The 18,062-nt window shown below is 44.6% G+C and overlaps 1 protein-coding gene across 1 annotated transcript; it reads left to right on the top strand.

Annotated features, from left to right (window-relative positions):
* The first annotated feature begins 2,396 nt into the window (after positions 1–2,396).
* On the top strand, positions 2,397–17,294 carry crk (v-crk avian sarcoma virus CT10 oncogene homolog). The gene is made up of 3 exons (XM_083984633.1): positions 2,397–3,091; positions 6,049–6,668; positions 16,333–17,294. The coding sequence occupies exons 1-3, from the start codon at positions 2,866–2,868 to the stop codon at positions 16,468–16,470; spliced, it is 984 nt and encodes a 327-aa protein (XP_083840759.1). The 5' UTR covers positions 2,397–2,865; the 3' UTR covers positions 16,471–17,294.
* Positions 17,295–18,062: the final 768 nt, after the last annotated feature.

The raw sequence follows: 18,062 nt of genomic DNA, 5'->3' as shown, positions 1-18,062 counted from the left end.
ATGTTTATATATTAAAAAAAAAAAAAATACTACTTAAAGCAGAAGTGAGTGATATATTTGTGTTAATATAAGTCTTAAATAGTTATATCTTCCGACAGCAATCACTTACATAGAGTGTTTGGACTGAAACACAGGTCTCTCAGTCCCTCTGCTCTGCTCTGAGCCGAAGAGAAAACATTTATCGTATCCTACAGTTTTTATCCAATGAGGAGAGAGAACGGCATGCAGGGCTGTGTGTGCAGCCAAGGAACGCCGTGAATGTGGTGACGTAGCGACGAGGACTGTTATGGTGCGTTCAAGGAAACTCGTATTTTTCCGACCGTGAAGTGGTACCAGTTCGATCTGGTACGAGTTCACCGGTCGGAAGTAACGAGTGGCCGTTATAGTGACTTTCACCGGTAAAACAGGTCGGAAAAACACGAGTGGGTTGCCTGGAACGCTACAAAGTCGTAAGTTGTGACTTGAAGCTGTAATTTACGATTTCAAAAGCCTGCCTGGAACGCAGCATTAGCGAAAACGACCGGATCACTCACTTCTGCTTTAAGTCTGCAGTTGTAAATGTCAAAGGTTAAAATGATAGCTATCACTATACCATTAACAGTCACTGTCAGTTCATATGGTATTAGCAGTCTTGGTCGAGCTATTAGCCTTTTTCAACACATAACTCTCCATTATTTACAATTTGGTGTTTTGACATTTCTGTTTGTGACGTGATTCAGCAAATTAGATACAGTTTGTTTACTGATTAAGTTTTAAAGGTGTTGACTAGGTGGGTTTTTGAACCGGTCCTTAGACAATGTCAGGCTCCATATTAACATTAACCTAGGCTAATCATTACACTGAGCAACAGGAAAGCAAAGACGCATATTTCATGAGTGTTATCAAAATATGTTTAAATAAGTTTGTGAATAATGTGTGAAACAATTGTATTTATTGGTGTTCATGATGAATTAAAGAGCTATGTTATGACACACATGCTCCCAATTAAGGCGTATTGTTTATTTATAAAGCATTAATTTATTAATATAAATAAAGACATTAGTACTCATAAATACTTTATAGACAGTGCCTTGATGTAAAGTAATAACTATGGCATGAATGGTTAATAGGTACTGGATGTTGTGAAATAGGCCAAATAACTTCTTTATATATATTTTTTTTCTTTTGTTGTTGTGGGTTAATTAAAATTCTGATGGTGAGAATAACACCACAACACTTGTCCTACTGAAGGTGTGGTAATATTTAGATTTTTATCAAAGGGGTAAAGGTTTTTTTTATTTAAAGTCTTTGACTGACATCTAGTGCCAGGTGTAAGAAGTGCAGCCAGCCCGTTATGAGCCGGGTCCGCCTTCAAAATAAAAGCTTACAAATCTGCCACTTTGCAAAACGGAAACAGGACTACACTTTGGATTGTCAACGACATTTACGTTATATCTGAATATATATATATATATATATATATATATATATATATATATATATATATATATATATATATATATATATATATATATATATATTATATGGTTTGTTTGTTTTGCTTCATCCGGTAATAATAAGCATGTTTGATACATATGACATCATAATTAACTCTTGAAACGTTATTTAATAGCTTTATTGACAACAACAACACAACACAGGAGTAGGCTATCCACAGATGAATACAAATAAAGACAGGTGTAATTTATTATTATTAATATTCAATTAATATTTTTGTAGGCTAAAGCTTACAGAGATCAGATGGTTTTAACAGCTATTTTATTTTCACAATTAGACAGGCTATGAGAAGTAATGTATTGAACATATGCAGAAAATTCCAGAAATTTTGGCTTCATGCCCAAAAATTTTGATTTGTGTCTGTGAAATTTGGATAAAATAATTAACAAACTGGGAATTTAGTTTCTTATCAAATTCAGTGTTACCAAACAAAACATTTTTCCAGCATGTATCAATTTAGTAATACAAGGAAGCTAGCCTAAATAAATACAAACATGACAAAAAAGTAGTTTTCTGGGGTCTAATGAAATGGGGAAATATCTAATAAATGTTGATATAAATGTTGTGCATTTTTAGACTTTAAACTTTTAAGTGAGTCACAAAGTAGCCTACAGAAAGCTCTTCTAAGAAAGTGGGAAAATGGGGTAACATCTCTTTTATATACAGTCTATGGGTAACATTTAGAAATTTACATGTATGTTATTTGTGAGCCTATGTAAGCGTTTGAATTTTACAATAAAGTTTGTGGGGCGAAAAAAAAGGGGGGAAAAAGCACGTACCGTACGTACCGTACGTGGTGGCGGACGTAACCACTACGTCACAACGTCACATCCGGTGCGAGGGGTCTCTTTTTTTTGTTTTCCCGTATCCGCCATTTCAGTTTTTTGAAGTTAGTTGTCATCGGTCGCTGGATTATAGCAGGAAATTCTGCAGCTAAAAGCTAAAAGCGTGTGATCGATAGAGGCGAAATCTGATCGATAAACCCTCACAGGAGCGTCCGTCTTTTTTAAAAAGAAAAAAAAAACTCCGGCGGTTGTGGGTCTTTAATCTAACGGCAGAGTTGATGTCCAGACGGCGGCGGAGCTTTAGCCGCTGCTGCCGCCGCCGCCGCCGCTGCTGCTGCTGCGGATGTCTGCTGCTCACCGACCGAGCTCCAGGCGCTGAAGTTTCTGTGTGGATGAGTTGAGGCGCTTCTCCTGCGGATAAAAGGAGGGAGAGCAGGAGCAGGGGAGCGGGGGGAGCAGGGAACAAGGCCTCGGCTCTCTCTCTGTCTGGTGGTGGTGGTGTGTGCAGCCTCGGTTCACACTCTCTGGTGGTGGTGGGTGATCACCCCTCATCCTCCTCCTTCTCCTCCTCCTCATCGTTATTATGGCCGGAAATTTTGACGCGGAGGACCGTGGCAGCTGGTACTGGGGCCGGCTGAGCAGGCAGGAGGCTGTGTCCCTGCTGCAGGGGCAGCGGCACGGCGTGTTCCTGGTCCGAGACTCCATCACCAGCCCCGGCGACTACGTGCTGTCGGTGTCGGAGAACTCCAAAGTCTCACACTATATCATCAACAGCATCAGCATCAACAACAACAACCGACAATCCGGAGGTAAGTAACACAGACAGACAGAGAGATAGACAGAGAGAGATGCTCATTCAGTTCATTTTTAATTCAATGCTTTATTGTCATTGTCACCTGCAACAACGAGAATAGCGATAGCAACATGATCACAACAATAATGACGCTGTGCATGTGGCCAATCTTGCATGACTTGCACCAAAAGGGCCATGTGCAATCATAATAATAGTAAAATAATAGTAATAATAGTGTCTTTTTACCACCAAAGCAGTGTCTCTCCAGTGTTGGGAGGATACAGCTGCAGGCCAGACACACTGAAACACGTGTGTGCTGTGCCATATAAGACACGCACATGCACATGCACATACACACACAGCTATAGGAAATGTGAATGTATTTATTTTAAACATTGCACGAATAAACATTAATTTCGTAGGATAAGAAAAGATGACTTGAGGTTTATAGCAGCATCTGCTTTTGCTAGTTTCCACCTGTTAGTACCGGCGGGCAGGTAAGAAAAACAGATGAAAAGATCACAAGAATATTAAAAATTCGTTCAAAATGATATGATGGGCCATAAGTATTTTTAAAAAGTAGACAAAACAAACTAACACAACAGGGAACAAGATGCACAATAGAGCTCCTCTCCTCTGGACAGGCTACACACTAGATATTTACAGTATTTTAAGTCAAATTTAGCCCCAAACAAGTGATTGAGTTATAGATGGACATACTTTTCTATAGTAAAAATGCTTTTTTTTTTTTAAATTGGTCTTTTGTAATATTCAAAATTGTTGATACTTTACTGAATTTCAGGTCTTTATCAAGACATAAGACTGTTTATTAATCCCACACATGGGGAATTCGGTTGTATTAGCATACATTAGCAAGTAAAAAAAAGTAGAAGAATATGCAAATATAAATAAAAACGATGTAAGACAAACATAAAGCCTAGTTATGCACCAAAATGTTTCATGAATAAATACAGTAGTTGTAACTTAAGGCATAATTAAGTGTTGCACAGATGGGCGGTGAACAGCAGCAAGGTGCAGTTTGTACACAAAAAAAGCCTAAATGTGTAAGCCATAATGCATTACAATTTAGAAGAAATTAAATAAATAAATAAATAAATAAATACATGAAATGTTTCACTCTCTGCGTGAAATGGATCTATAGTTTCATTTAAACATGAATAAACTTTTCCATGATGTTCTTAAACACAGTCTCAGTAGATGGTCCAGATGAACACAGGTTCAGGTTATAAAACAGTATCAGTGCTGCACCATTAAAAACTGGTCTCCATCTATCAGCTGACCCTGGATCAGCTGTAAATGTTCAAAAGTCTTGTCTGTCATGTCGCCGCCGCCTCTTTCTGGTTTTTTTCTATTCTTTATTAGACTTTGAACAGACGTCGTCTCTCTCTCTGTGCTGGGAGTTGTGTGTCTGTGTTTCCTCGTGCTGAAACACTGAGAGCTTTTTTTTATTTCTGGGAAAGAAAGAAGGAAATAAAGAAAGAAAGAATTGCAAAATAAGGAAACAAACATAAAAAACAAAAACTAGTTCCTTGTCATTCTGGAGATCATCACCACTGGTCACGCTGCAGGAATGAAACAAGACATTTGCACATCTGCAAGTTTAAACCTCGACGCTGCAGCTCGTTGTTCAGTTTGCATGAGAGATAATATTCATTTATTTATGTTGATGGTCACTTTCAATGTAAATATTATTTATGTGAACTTTATTTCCTCCTCCTCTCCTCTTTCTCCACCTCCTCTTCTTCCCGCTCCTCCCTTTCTCCTTCCTTTCCTCCTCCTCTCCTCTCCTCTTCTTCCTCCTCCTCCTATTCCTCCTCCTTCTCCTGCTCCGCTTTCTCCTTCCTTTCCTGTCCCTCCTTCCTCTCCTCTTCCTCCTCCTCTTATTCCCCCTTTTCCTCCTCCTCCTCCCTTTCCAATTGCCTCCTTTCTCTCCTCTTCTTCCTTCTTCTCCTCTTCCTTCTTTTCCTCCTCCTCTTTCTCCTTCCTTTCCTGTCCCTCCTTTCGCTCCTCTTCTTCCTCCTCCTCCTTTCCACTTTCTCCACCTCCTCTTCTTCCCGCTCCTCCTTTTCCTCCTCCTATTTCTCCTTCCTTTCCTCTCCCTCCTCCTCTTCTCTTCATCCTCCTCCTATTCCCCCTTTTCCTCTTCCTCTCCTTTCTCCACCTCCTTTTCCTCCTTCCTTTCCTCTCCCTTCTTTCTGTCTTCTTCTTCCTCCTCCTCCGCCGTCCCACTCCTCCTCTTCCTCCTTCCTTTCCTCTCTTTCCTTCCTCTCTTCTTCCTCCTCCTCCTATTCCTCTTTTTCCTCCTCCTCTTTCTCCACTTCCTCTTCGTCCGCTCCTCCTTTTCCTCCTCCTCTTTCTCCTTCCTTTCCTCTCCCTCCTCCTCTTCACTTCCTCCTCCTCCTCCTATTCCCCATTTTCCTCCTCCTCCTCTCATCTTTCTCCACCTCCTCTTCCTCCTTCCTTTCCTCTCCCTCCCTTCTTTCTGTCTTCTTCTTCGTCCTCCTCCTATTCCCCCTTCTCTCCTCTTCCACCTCCTCCTCCTCTCCTCTTTCTCCACCTCCTCTTCTTCCTGCTCCTCCTTTTCCTCCTCCTCTCCCTCCTTCCTTTCCTCTCCCTTTTTTCTGTCTTCTTCTTCCTCCTCCTCCTATTCCTCCTCCTCTCCTCTTTCTCCACCTCCTCTTCTTCCCACTCCTCCTCTTCCTCCTTCCTCTCCTCTCCCTCCTTCCTCTGTTCTTCCCGCTCCTCCTTTTCCTCCTCCTCCTCAATCATTTCTGTGAATACTGAACTATTATTTTTGCTTTTCTTTTTCCTTTCTCTCTCCATTCTTGGTTTTCCGACATTATTCCGATGTTAAACTCCTAACCTCTTTATTCTCTCCTCCTCCTCCTCCTCCTCCTCCTCCTCCTCCTCCTCCTCCTCCCTCCCTCCTCTCCGTCCGTCCTTCGTCTCCAGGTTTGGTCCATCCCAGGTTCCGTATCGGCGACCAGGAGTTCGACGCGCTTCCCGCTCTGCTGGAGTTTTACAAAATCCACTACTTGGACACGACCACGTTGATAGAGCCCATCAACAAGTCCAAACACACGTCCTTCATCAGCGTCGGCCCCGGCGGAGCGCCGCCGCCGCCGCGCCTGGAGGACGAGTACGTCCGGGCGCTGTTCGATTTCCCCGGCAACGACGAGGAGGACCTGCCGTTCAGGAAGGGCGACGTGCTGCGCGTCCTGGAGAAGCCGGAGGAGCAGTGGTGGAACGCCCAGAACTCTGAGGGCCGCGCCGGGATGATCCCGGTGCCGTACGTGGAGAAGTACCGCCCCTCGTCCCCCGGCGCCGTGGCGATGGCGGCGGCGGCGGGAGGCGGGGTCGGGGCGGTGGGGCCGGGGCTGCCGCCGCCGCCGGGAGCGATGGGGATGGGAATGCTGGGGAACTGTGAGGGGTCGGCGGCCCCGTTGCTAGGCGACCCCAGCCAGTATGCCCAGCCGACGCCGCTGCCGAACCTGCAGAACGGACCGGTGTTCGCCCGCGCCGTCCAGAAGAGAGTTCCCAACGCCTACGACAAGACGGCGCTCGCCCTGGAGGTAACGACCGAGGCCGCTCTACTCCTCTTCTCCTCCTCTTCTCCTCCTCCTGCTCTTCCTCCTCCTTCTCCTAGTCTTCTCCTCCTCTTCTCCTCCTCCTGCTCCTCTCCACCTCTTCTACTTCTCCTTCTTGTCCTCCACCTCTACTCCCCCTCTCCTTCTCCTCCTCCTCCACCTCTCGTCTTCTTCCTCCTCTACTCCTCCTCCTCTCCTTCTCCTCCTCTTCTCCTCCTCCTGCTCCTCTCCATCTCTTCTACTTCTCCTTCTTGTCCTCCACCTCTACTCCTCCTCCTTCTCCTCCTCCACCTCTCGTCTTCTTCCTCCTCCTCCTCCTCCTCCTTCTCTTCTCCTTCTTGTCCACCTCTCCCTCCTCCTCTCCTCTTCCTCCACCTCTTCTCCTCCTCTCCTCTTCTCCTCCTGCTCTTCTCTCCTCCTCCTCCTGCCCCCCCCACCTCTTCTCCTCCTTCTCCACCTCTCGTCTACCTCCTCCTCTCATCTTCTTCCACCTCTACTCCTCTCCTCCCCCTCTCCTCTTCCTCCACCTCTACTCCTCTTCTCCTTCTCCTCCTCCACCTCTCGTCTTCCTCCTCCTCTCCTCCTCTCCTCTCCCTCCACCCCACCTCCTCCTCCTCCACCTCTCCTCCTCCTCCTCCTCCTCCTCCTCCTCCTTCCAGGATGTAGGACCGGCCCTCTCAGCTTATCAACTCACATTCTTTAGTTTTCTTTCCTATTGTGCTTTTGATTATTTCTTCCTCTGTGTTTGAGTCGAGGTCACAAAGCGCTCAGCCGCCGACTCCTCCACTACACTTTCTAGGTGATCTGGTTATTTAATATCATCTCCTCCTCCTCCTCCTCCTCCTCCTCCTCCTCCTCTGTGGAGGTCAGCACAGGTCGACCTTTTCTAAAGTCCGTCCTGTCCATAATGTTTATTAACTCCTCTGGCTTCAACTTCACCTGAGTTCACGGCTCTTAAATAATTTTAAAACTTTTACTCAAAGACGAACATGAAAGCTGCCGTTAATAAACCCCGCTCCTCCGCTCTCTGACGGTAGCTGGACTGCGGCGCCGTCCGGAAGCGAGAGCAGTTCTCCCACGGAGCGGGTCGTCGCTGGGGGGAAGGAAATAGTTTGTGTTTGGAAACAGAACCGTTTCCTTTAGTCTCTGTGAAGCCAGGAGTCCAGCTGAGCGCGGAGCAGCCGGTCACAGACCCACGGTCCCGCCGCTCTGCTGCTGTTTGACCCAGGGTCGTTATAAAAACTAAAACTAGCAGTGAAAAAACTATTTACAGCGTATCCGCGGGGTCTTGAAAAGTATTAAATGGTGATAAATCAATTTTGGGAAAATTAAGACCCTTAAAAAGTATTAAAAAGTCTTTTCACAACTTTATAAAGTCTTAAATTTTGAAGGTATTTTTTCTGAATTAGCTGTCCAAGAGTTTGAGTCCTAAAAAACATTGTAAAAGTGTGTGAATTTATTCATTTTATTAAAAAACAAAGATGAACCGCTACATAAAAAAGAAAAGAAGATTGTTTTTTTTGTTTTTTGAGAGTGGAGCAGTGTTTTTTTTTTTATAAACTCTGCCTTTGATTTATTATCCTTGAATTATGTTGTATCATAAGTTAGTGGTCTTTATCACAAACTAAAACTGTTCTGTTAAAAGTGTCACTGATGTAAATGGTTACAGCTTGAAGTGGCGGTGAGGTGTTGAAAAATATTGAGAAGGTCTTGAAAAAGTCTTAAAAAGGTATTAGAATTAACTTCAAGATTCCTGTATATACCGGTACCCTGATTTAGTAAACTAGTGGTGTCACGATTACAGATTTTCTTGGTACGGTTATTGTCAGAGAAATAATCGGTGTTACGATTATCACGATTATTATGCATTATTTCATTTCCCAATGTGTAAAATCAAATTACATTACTAATCATTTACACAAAATATTTGAAGTATCTGTTAACATAGGACCAGTTATTAGCTAATCCCCCAGGGAAAATGTTTGGTAACACTTTATAAGTACACACTATTAAGCATTAGTTAAGCATGAATAAATACTGAATTCTTCATTTATAACGCATCAATACTCATTAGTATGTAGTTTATAAATACAGTTAGTGCTTATCAATGATGAGTAAATAAAGAATTCAGTATTTAATGCTTAACTAATTAACTAAGACAAACACAAGAGTGGATGGATCTCTCTGGGATGGACCCAGCTAATAAATAATTTCAGTTTTAAGTCCAGAAACTTGAACATATTTAACACACATGACGCTCTGTGCTTTTTTGTTGTTGTTGGTTTCTACTGGCGCTCCCACCTGTTTTAGACGTCGTCTCCGCCTTTGTGACCTATGTGACGTGCGGCGGCGGCGGCAGGTTGTGTCCTGTCGTCGGCCGGCGGTGACTCAGCAAGGTGGAACCGGACAGTTAATGATTAGCCTGAGTTTCCTTGTGTCGTCTTCATAAAAACCCACTGGTTGTGAAAAGGTCTCTGCTTATCTGCAGCGGCCGAAACTCAGCTACAATCATCCGTGTGTGTATGTGTGTTTCTGTGTGTGTGTGTTATCCCCCGATTCACATATTTATTCTACTTTTCTAAACTCTTAGACGCTCAACCTTGGCAGCAGCAGGATAAACTTGTGCCAGAGGTCACAGGCCATTATGAAATTAAAATTTAAACTCTGTGTCCAGACAGTGAAGCTTAAAGCTCAAGATCCCTCATTAGGATAAATTAGGGCATCAATTATTGGATCTATTTATAAAGACAGTTTGAAGTAGTCACGAATATAGATTTTCTTGGTACGGTTAATCGCGGTGTTACGATTATTATGCATTAATTAATTCCACAACACTATGGATGTGTAAAATCAAACAAAGTCAAACTATAAAGACGTTACGAGACAGACTTGTTTTAGAGGCAAATACAGAGACTGCTTGCTGAAAAACTGCCCCTGATGGGAACGCACATCAGCGATTTTGCATGAATTTGCCTCTAAAACAACTCTGTCTCATAACGTTCTGTTATTATCTCATAGCGTGGTGAATGTGCAGGTCACAACTTGTCCACCAGAGCGTTTTGGAGTTGTTGGATTGTGTATTTGATGAGTTTGATGAGGGAAACCAAGAAATCCCATTAGCCTCCATAGCGTAGCTCTGAGCAGCTCACGGCTCTGCTCCGCCGTTCTAAAAACAGCTTGCACCGACAATTAAAGGTAAAGAACCTACTGCTATGACTATAGGGATTATGGCAATGGGCCAATTTGCCAAAATGTTGAACAATCCCTTTAACAGATAGTTAATATTAATTATTAGTTGAATCTTTTTCAGTCCGAGACCTGAAGACACAACGATTGTTTTTTTTTCTTGTGGCTGCGTTGCATCATGGCGGCGTGCGCTGTATTTCGTCCCGTCCTGCACTGCATTTAGAAGAGTCGTTTGTGACCCAGCGCATCAACGTGTGTGTGTGTGTGTGTGTGTGTGTGTGTGTGTGTGTGTGTGTGTGTGTGTGTGTGTGTGTGTGTGTGTGTGTGTGTGTGTGTGTGTGTGTGTGTGTGTGTGTGTGTGTGTGTGTGTGTGTGTGTGTGTGTGTGTGTGTGTGTGTCAAATGGATGTGGCGGCGCGTTACATAATGATGACAGGGTTTAAATAGCGTTTCACTGTGGAGACGGCTTTAAAAAAAAAACATCACAAACACTCTGGACGTCGTCCTGAGTCGACCTGGACGCTGTTTTTTTAATGCGTCGTTACCTGCTGCATTAAAGCCTGATCCATTACTAATCCTCAGCTCGCCTCGTGTGTGTGTGTGGAAACACTAAGACTAAGACTGTGTCCTAACGCAACAGTGTTGTGAACGAGTGACCCACATAACTAACAAACAAACAAACAGCAACCAGCAGCTCTAATTAATGAAATCCACAAGCAGCAGCAGCAGCAGCGAGACGGAGTCATGTAGAGTAACACTGTCGCTGTAACATCACATGTGATCAGAGCTGAAACGACCTTCTCTGAGGAAAAAAATACCATAAATATTTTAGTTAAAACACGTCACATCTAACTTGTGTTTCCAGTTTATTATCAGTTGTTGGTTTTGTGGTTGCATTTATTCCATCAGTTAGTTTTATGGCTTGTATACAACAACACTATTATTATTATTCCTTTAAAGGAGAGATATTCTGCCTCTTTTCCACAAATTAAAATAGTTCCCATGGTGTCTTAAATAGGGCTGTCGACCCCCCACCCCAAATCAAATAAAAATTTCTAACCCTTCTTATGTTAAATATTCTAATTATGGTATATTAGTTATGTAACATTTGCAATATACTTAAGTTTTACCAACTCAATATAAAACTTCAAGAAGGGAAATTTAAATATTGTAAGTAGTGGTGCAACGGATCACAGTTGATCAGTGATCCGTTCATATTGCTCTCCACGGATCGGTACGCAAGTGGTCCGCGGATCGATCGATAAAAAAAACAATCGATGTGTGTGTAGTGTGGGAACACGTAGTCGCACCGCTCCAGCCGAATAAACGGGCAATTAAAAAAAAAAAACGTCACAACACACAACGTTTATTTGTGTCGTCATTCTCATTTATAAAATAATTCAAGTTCTGTTCGAATAGCGACGTTCGTTTTGACAGAGCTAGTCTTAAAGACGCCAAACATCACAGCTCTTTTCATCTAGCCTCGTAAACCAGCCTCTCCCGGAAATGCATTATTTCATTTCTGAGCGAGAGTCTGGCCTCATTCCCCCTGTGAGCGTTTGGGGTGGGCGGGAGCTGGGCGGGAGTAGTAGCGTTGACAGACAACCCCATTCAGCCAATCAGCAAGCTGGTATATCAAACTTTTGCCGAATCCAGTTGGAAGAACAGCGAAAACTTCGTCCTCGTCTTCCTTCAAGAAACTCAACAAGCGCCGACTCTTGCTCTTGTTTAATTGCTGTAATGGATGGAATTTCAGTAAGAACTTCCCTTGTTGCTGTTTTTAGGCTGCTACTGCTAGATAGCTCCGCCGTTGTAAGAGTCGCACAGTGTACAGTAGTGACGGGGCTTTGCACCAGTCGGTCCCTGATTGGCCAACGTGCTGTGTCAATCACAGAAATCTGAGCGGCGACGCTGATTGGCTCGGCCTTCTGAGGGTTTCAGGCCAAACGCTTACAAGGGGGATGAGGCCAGACTCTCCCTCAGAAATGAAATAATGCATTTCCGGGAGAGGCTGGTTTACGAGGCTACTTTTCATCCACTTAGAGGATAATTACCATTTTTTACAATCTGGACCTTTTTGAATATGCAAATTCAAAAACTAATGACATCACTGGAAGACATCCGAGGGAACAGCTCATAAAACCACATGGATTTCAACCTCAGGAGCCTGAAAATTACAGATTCTTTTTTGTCGATTCTCACATTTTGGGGCCGGAAACCAAAAAAAACACCCAGGTATATGTATGTGTAAGAGTCTTCAAGAAGTGACATTTCCACAATATGTCCCCTTTAATTATCTTTGTTTAAATTAGGGATGCACTAATGCAATCCGGCTTTTTTCAGTCCCGGTGTCGATACTGATATCTGAGTTCAGTGTATCAACCGATACCCGATACTGATCCAATACCACTGTTGAATTAATACTGTTCACTGCGACATGTGGAAGACAGTGAAGGCATCAGGGCTGGACTCTAACTTTACTTTCCTAACTTTGTAAAATGCTCCGTGTTTGTTACTGACATGTGATGTAGCACATGATTGAATAAATCAGCGTCATGGATCAGCCACATTATCAAACTATATAGTCAATATAGTGAGTATAAACTTTTATTATGGTATTATATAGATTGATTGCACACAGACAGAAATATTTCATGTCTTTATTTCTTTTAATTGTAATGATTATAGTTTATTTTTAATGAAAACCCCAAATTCAGTCAATCAAAACATCACAATATTGTGAAAAAGTTCGGTGTCGTACACTGACCTCCATAATATCCTATCCTTATTTAAGATGCACCTGTATATTGTTTTAAGTATGTAAATAAATTAAAAGAAAACGCACTCGTCATACTCTCAGATTATCCTTTGAACTGTTTCACTCTCAGTGAATCTTCATTTCAAATAGAAATCAGTGAGTTTTACTCTTTCAGCCTTTTTATTTCAGTAACATGATTCTGTTTCATCTCCTTAAAACTTCTGGACATCACAGACAAATCTAAAAGTCAGTTTTGGAGGTTTTTTTTTACTGAAGTTCGGTTTGTTCTTCGAGAATTCCTCCTCAGTTTTCTGAATCTGATGGATCTGATTTACTCCCATACAAACAAACAAACAAACAAACAAACAAACTGATGTTTATAAAGAATCAAAACACACGATACAGAAAAAAACTATTCACGGCTCTGAACGGTGTTAAAAGTGGAAAACAGGAAACTAGTGAAGGAAACGCAGCCATTCATTTGTCACACGACCTAATTGTTTTATGTAACATAGTAGAGGAGGAGGAGGAGGAGGGGGAGGAGGAGGGGGAGGAGGAGGAGGTGGGGGGGGGGGGGGGTGTTATAATTACAGCTGTAGTCTCATATCCAGGAGGACGTGTGTGTGTTAGTTACAGGTTGAACACGAGGCGGCTGAGCTGTCGTAGTTTTAACGTCAGATCTGAACTTTGGACTCGACTGTTGGTTCAATGTTTGTTTGTTCAGGTTCAGTGACACAGGAGCAGTTACTCCTCCTCCTGCTCCTCCTCCTCCTGCTCCTCCTCCTCCTCCACCTCCTCCTCCTCCTCCTCCACCTCCTCCTCCTCCTCCTCCTGCTCCTCCTCCTCCTCCACCTCCTCCTCCTCCTCTTCTTCCTCCTCCTCCTCTTTTTCTTCTTCCTCCTCTTTTTCTTCTTCCTCCTCCTGCTCCTCTTTTTCCTCCTCCTTCTTCCTCCTCTTTCCCCTTTTTCTCCTACTCCTCCTCCTCTTTCTCCACCTCATCTTCTTCCTCCTCCTCCTATTCCTCCTCCACCTCCTCCTGGGGCTCCTTTTTCTCCCTCCTGCTCCTCCTCCTCCTTCTCCTCCTCCTCCTCCTCCTCTTCTTCCTCCTCACCTCCTCCTCCTCCTCCTCTTCTTCCTGCTCCTCCTCCTCTTCTTCCTCCTCCTCCTCCTCCTCCTCTTCTTCCTGCTCCTCCTCCTCCTCTTCCTCCTGCTCCTCTTTTTCCTCCTCCTCCTTCCTCCTCTTCCCCCTTTTTCTCCCACTCCTCCTCCTCCTCTTTCTCCACCTCATCTTCTTCCTCCTCCTCCTATTCCTCCTTTTCCTCCTCCACCTCCTCCTGGGGCTCCTTTTTCTCCCTCCTGCTCCTCCTCCTCCTTCTCCTCCTCCTCCTCCTCCTCTTCTTCCTCCTCCTCCTCCTCCTCCTCCTCTTCCTCCTCCTCCTCCTCCTCCTGCTCCTCCTCCTCTTCTTCCTCCTCCTCCTCTTCTTCCTGCTCCTCCTCCTCTTCTTCCTCCTCCTCCTCCTCTTCTTCCTGCTCCTCCTCTTCCTCCTGCTCCTCTTTTTCCTCCTCCTCCTTCCTCCTCTTCCCCCTTTTTCTCCCACTCCTCCTCCTCTTTCCCCACCTCATCTTCTTCCTCCTCCTCCTATTCCTCCTTTTCCTCCTCCACCTCCTCCTGGGGCTCCTTTTTCTCCCTCCTGCTCCTCCTCCTCCTTCTCCTCCTCCTCCTCCTCCTCTTCCTCCTCCTCCTCCTCCTCCTCCTCTTCCTCTTCTTCCTCCTCCTCCTCCTCCTCCTGCTCCTCCTCTTCTTCCTGCTCCTCCTCTTCTTCCTCCTCCTCCTCTTCTTCTTCCTGCTCCTCCTCCTCTTCTTCCTCCTCCTCCTCCTCCTCCTCCTCTTCTTCCTGCTCCTCCTCCTCCTCTTCCTCCTGCTCCTCTTTTTCCTCCTCCTCCTTCCTCCTCTTCCCCCTTTTTCTCCCACTCCTCCTCCTCTTTCTCCACCTCATCTTCTTCCTCCTCCTCCTATTCCTCCTTTTCCTCCTCCACCTCCTCCTGGGGCTCCTTTTTCTCCCCCTGCTCCCCCTCCGACACTCTGACTCCTCTTCCCCCTCCTTTTCCTTCTCCTCCACTTCTTCATCTTTCTCCTCTTCTTCCTTCTCCTCCTCCTCCTCTTCTTCCTCCTCCTCCTGCTCCTCCTCTTCTTCCTCCTCCTCCTCCTCCACCTCTCCTCTTTCCCCACCTCATCTTGTTCCTCCTCCTCCTATTCCTCCTTTTCCTCCTCCACCCCCTCCTGGGGCTCCTTTTTCTCCCTCCTTCTCCTCCTCCTCCAATTCCTCCACCTCCTCTTCCCCTTCCTTCTCCTCCTCCTCCTCCTCCTCTTTCTCTTCTTTCTCCTCCTTCCTCCTCTTCCCCCCCTTTTTCTCCTACTCCTCCTCTTTCTCCACCTCATCTTCTTCCTCCTCCTCCTGTTCCTCCTTTTCCTCCTCCACCTCCTCCTGGGGCTCCTTTATCTCCCTCCTGCTCCCCCTCCGACACTCTGACTCCTCTTCCCCTTCCTTTTCCTCCTCCTCTTCCTCCAGGCCCTCCTTTTCCTTCTCCTCCACTTCTTCCTCTTTCTCCTCTTCATCCTCTTCTTCCTTTTCCTCCCTCCTCCTCCTCCTCTTTCTCCTCCTCCACCTCTTCCTCCTCCTCCAACAACTCATGATTGTTTTCACACCTTCAGTCAGATATTGTTATGTCAGTTGTTTTTATAATTGTTGTGCACCAGTTCCTCAGAAAATAAATCTAATCGCAAGGAACAACCTGGTAAAATAAAGGTAAAAAAAATATATATATATATATAAATTAAGCTAAAGAGTCTGACACCCAATTATCTTAGAAAGAAAACAAAAGGCACATGAGCAGGGTTTCCGTTGTCCAGCAATTACCGGACTTTGACTGGTAAAATCTGCCGAAGTCCGGTATTTTCTAACCCCGACAGTCAAAAACCACTTGTTTGGAACCAAGTGTCGTATAGAGAGCCGAAGCAGAAGCAGGAAGTAACGTCGCCATGGGACCTCAACTCGGAAAAAGTCTCCATGTAAGTGAACGGGAGTCAAAGTTTTATCTCTTGATCCGATTGAATTGTGTCATGCGAAAAAAATATGTCCTCTACCTGTTTAAAACATCACGTTTCATCCCGAGAAATCAGCAGTTTTTGGTAAAACGGCAACAGAAGAATGTATTTTGTGTGAAGACGCTCTACGGACTACAGATCTGTGTCCCACAAAAAATACGTCACCAGCTGACACGGGAAAGGGCGGCATGTGGTGTGCGACCTGTAGTCTTTCTGGTTACGGATTCTTTGGAATTTTAATAGTTTTACGATAAACTGCTGATTTCTCGGCATGAAACGTGATGTTTTAAACAGGTAGAGGTCATATTTTTTTCGCATGACACAATTCAATCGGATCACGAAATAAAACTTTGACTCCCGTTCACTTATATGGAGACTTTTTCCGAGTCGAGGACCCATGGCGCCGTTACTTCCTGCTTCTGCACTCAATAATTTTAGAAAGAAAACAAAAGGCATATGACTACATTAAAAAAATACATATGAGGTAAAAAATAATTAAAACACTACGACTGCGACTTATTATCAGTGTGTTAATTACTACGTCTGACTGTGTTGTCTATATCTTCTCTCCCCTCCTCCCCCTCCTCCCCCCCCCCCCAGGTGGGCGACATGGTGAAAGTGACCAAAATCAACGTGAACGGCCAGTGGGAGGGCGAGTGTAAAGGAAAACGCGGCCACTTCCCCTTCACGCACGTCAAACTGCTGGACCAGCACAGTGCCGAGGACGAGCTCAGCTGAGAGCGAGCGGACCGCTGGGCCGCAACCGGGACATTAGTATTAGACCCTTCCTCCTCTTCCTCCTCCTCCTCCTCACCTCAACCCTCCTCCTCCCCCATTGCTCCTCCCTCCTTCCTGTTTCCTCCTCCAGCTTCTACCTGCACCAAGTACATTTTCAGAGAATCACTGAGAACAAAAACAAACAGACCCTCGTCGGACCCCTGTAATGCACCTCCCTCCTCCCTCCTCCCTCCTCCTCCTCCTCCTCCCCCTCATCGGAGTAATAATCACGCTGCCGTCCTCCACTACCTGCTCTGGACTGACTGACACTCTTCAACACTTCTCTACGGCGGAAACACAAGACACACGAAAACAAACGCCTCCTGTTCTGCGGATACGGCGACACCCTTTAGCTCCTCCCTCCCCCTCCTCCTCCTCCTCCTCCTCCTCCTCCTCCTCCTCTTCAGCTTATCAACACTCGCTCCTCGTCACCGCAAAGAGTTCAGCCACTTCCTCTTCCTGTGTCGGAGCCAGTAGATAAACTCACTGTGTCTTTTTTGTTTTGTTTTGTTTTGTTTTGTTCCTCCATCCCATAATCCATCACCATGTTTACGGCGCTGTAGGATCACTCATACTGCATTCATGTCGTGATGGCGGGCGGGGAGAGGGGGGGGGGGCGTAGCTACAGAAACACGATGAAGAGTAAAAACACAACACAAGTTTTTAATGTGTTTTTGGTTTGAAGCTGTTTTTTTTCTGTTGATTTTATTTTAATTTTTTTAATTTTATAACAAACTGTTAAAGCAGAAGTAAGCGATCCGGTCGTTTTGGCTAATGCTGCGTTCCAGGCAACCCACTCGTGTTTTTCTGACCTGTTTTACCTGTGAAAGTCACTATAACGGCCACTCGTAACTTCCGACCCCTGAAGTCGTACCAGATCGAACTGGTACGACTTCACAGGTCGGAAAACCACGAGTTACGGGCTGCCTTGAACGCACCATAACAGTCCTCGTCCCTACGTCACCACATTCACGCGCATCCCTTGGCCCTTCATGCCGTTCTCTCTCCTCATTGGATAAAGGTTGTAGGATACGAGAAAAGTTTTCTCTTCGGCTCAGAGCAGAGCAGAGGGACTGAGAGACCCGTGTTTCGGTCCAAACACTCTATGTAAGTGATTGCTGTCGGAAGATATAACTATTTAAGACTTATATTAACACAAATATATCGCTTACTTCTGCTTTAAACACATTTTAGAGGGAAATGTGGCTCATTCGCCGCCACCGCCGCCGCCCACAGCTGATTAGCTGAGCTCAGCATGAAGTCATAAAGAAGCTGGAGGAAGTGATGGATACACAATGTTTTTTTGTTTAATCCACATGAAACAATAACAAAGTGTTATTTATACAAATTCTCAGGTGTTTATGGGCCTTTTTTTGTTTTTTATTTTTCTTTTTTGGGCTCTCACCTGTTGTGGATGCTCCGGGAAGTCAAGACTCATAAACACCTGTGAGAAAATGAATTGATGTAACTGAATCACACACACACACACACAGAGCCGCAACAATTAATTGATTAATCAAACAATAATTGATTATTAAATTCAACTTTTTTGA

The sequence above is a fragment of the Trachurus trachurus genome (assembly GCF_905171665.1).
Source record: "Trachurus trachurus genome assembly, chromosome: 13".
In the NCBI taxonomy this organism is placed as follows: Eukaryota; Metazoa; Chordata; class Actinopteri; order Carangiformes; family Carangidae; genus Trachurus; species Trachurus trachurus.
This window is presented reverse-complemented; position numbering and strand designations above follow the sequence as displayed.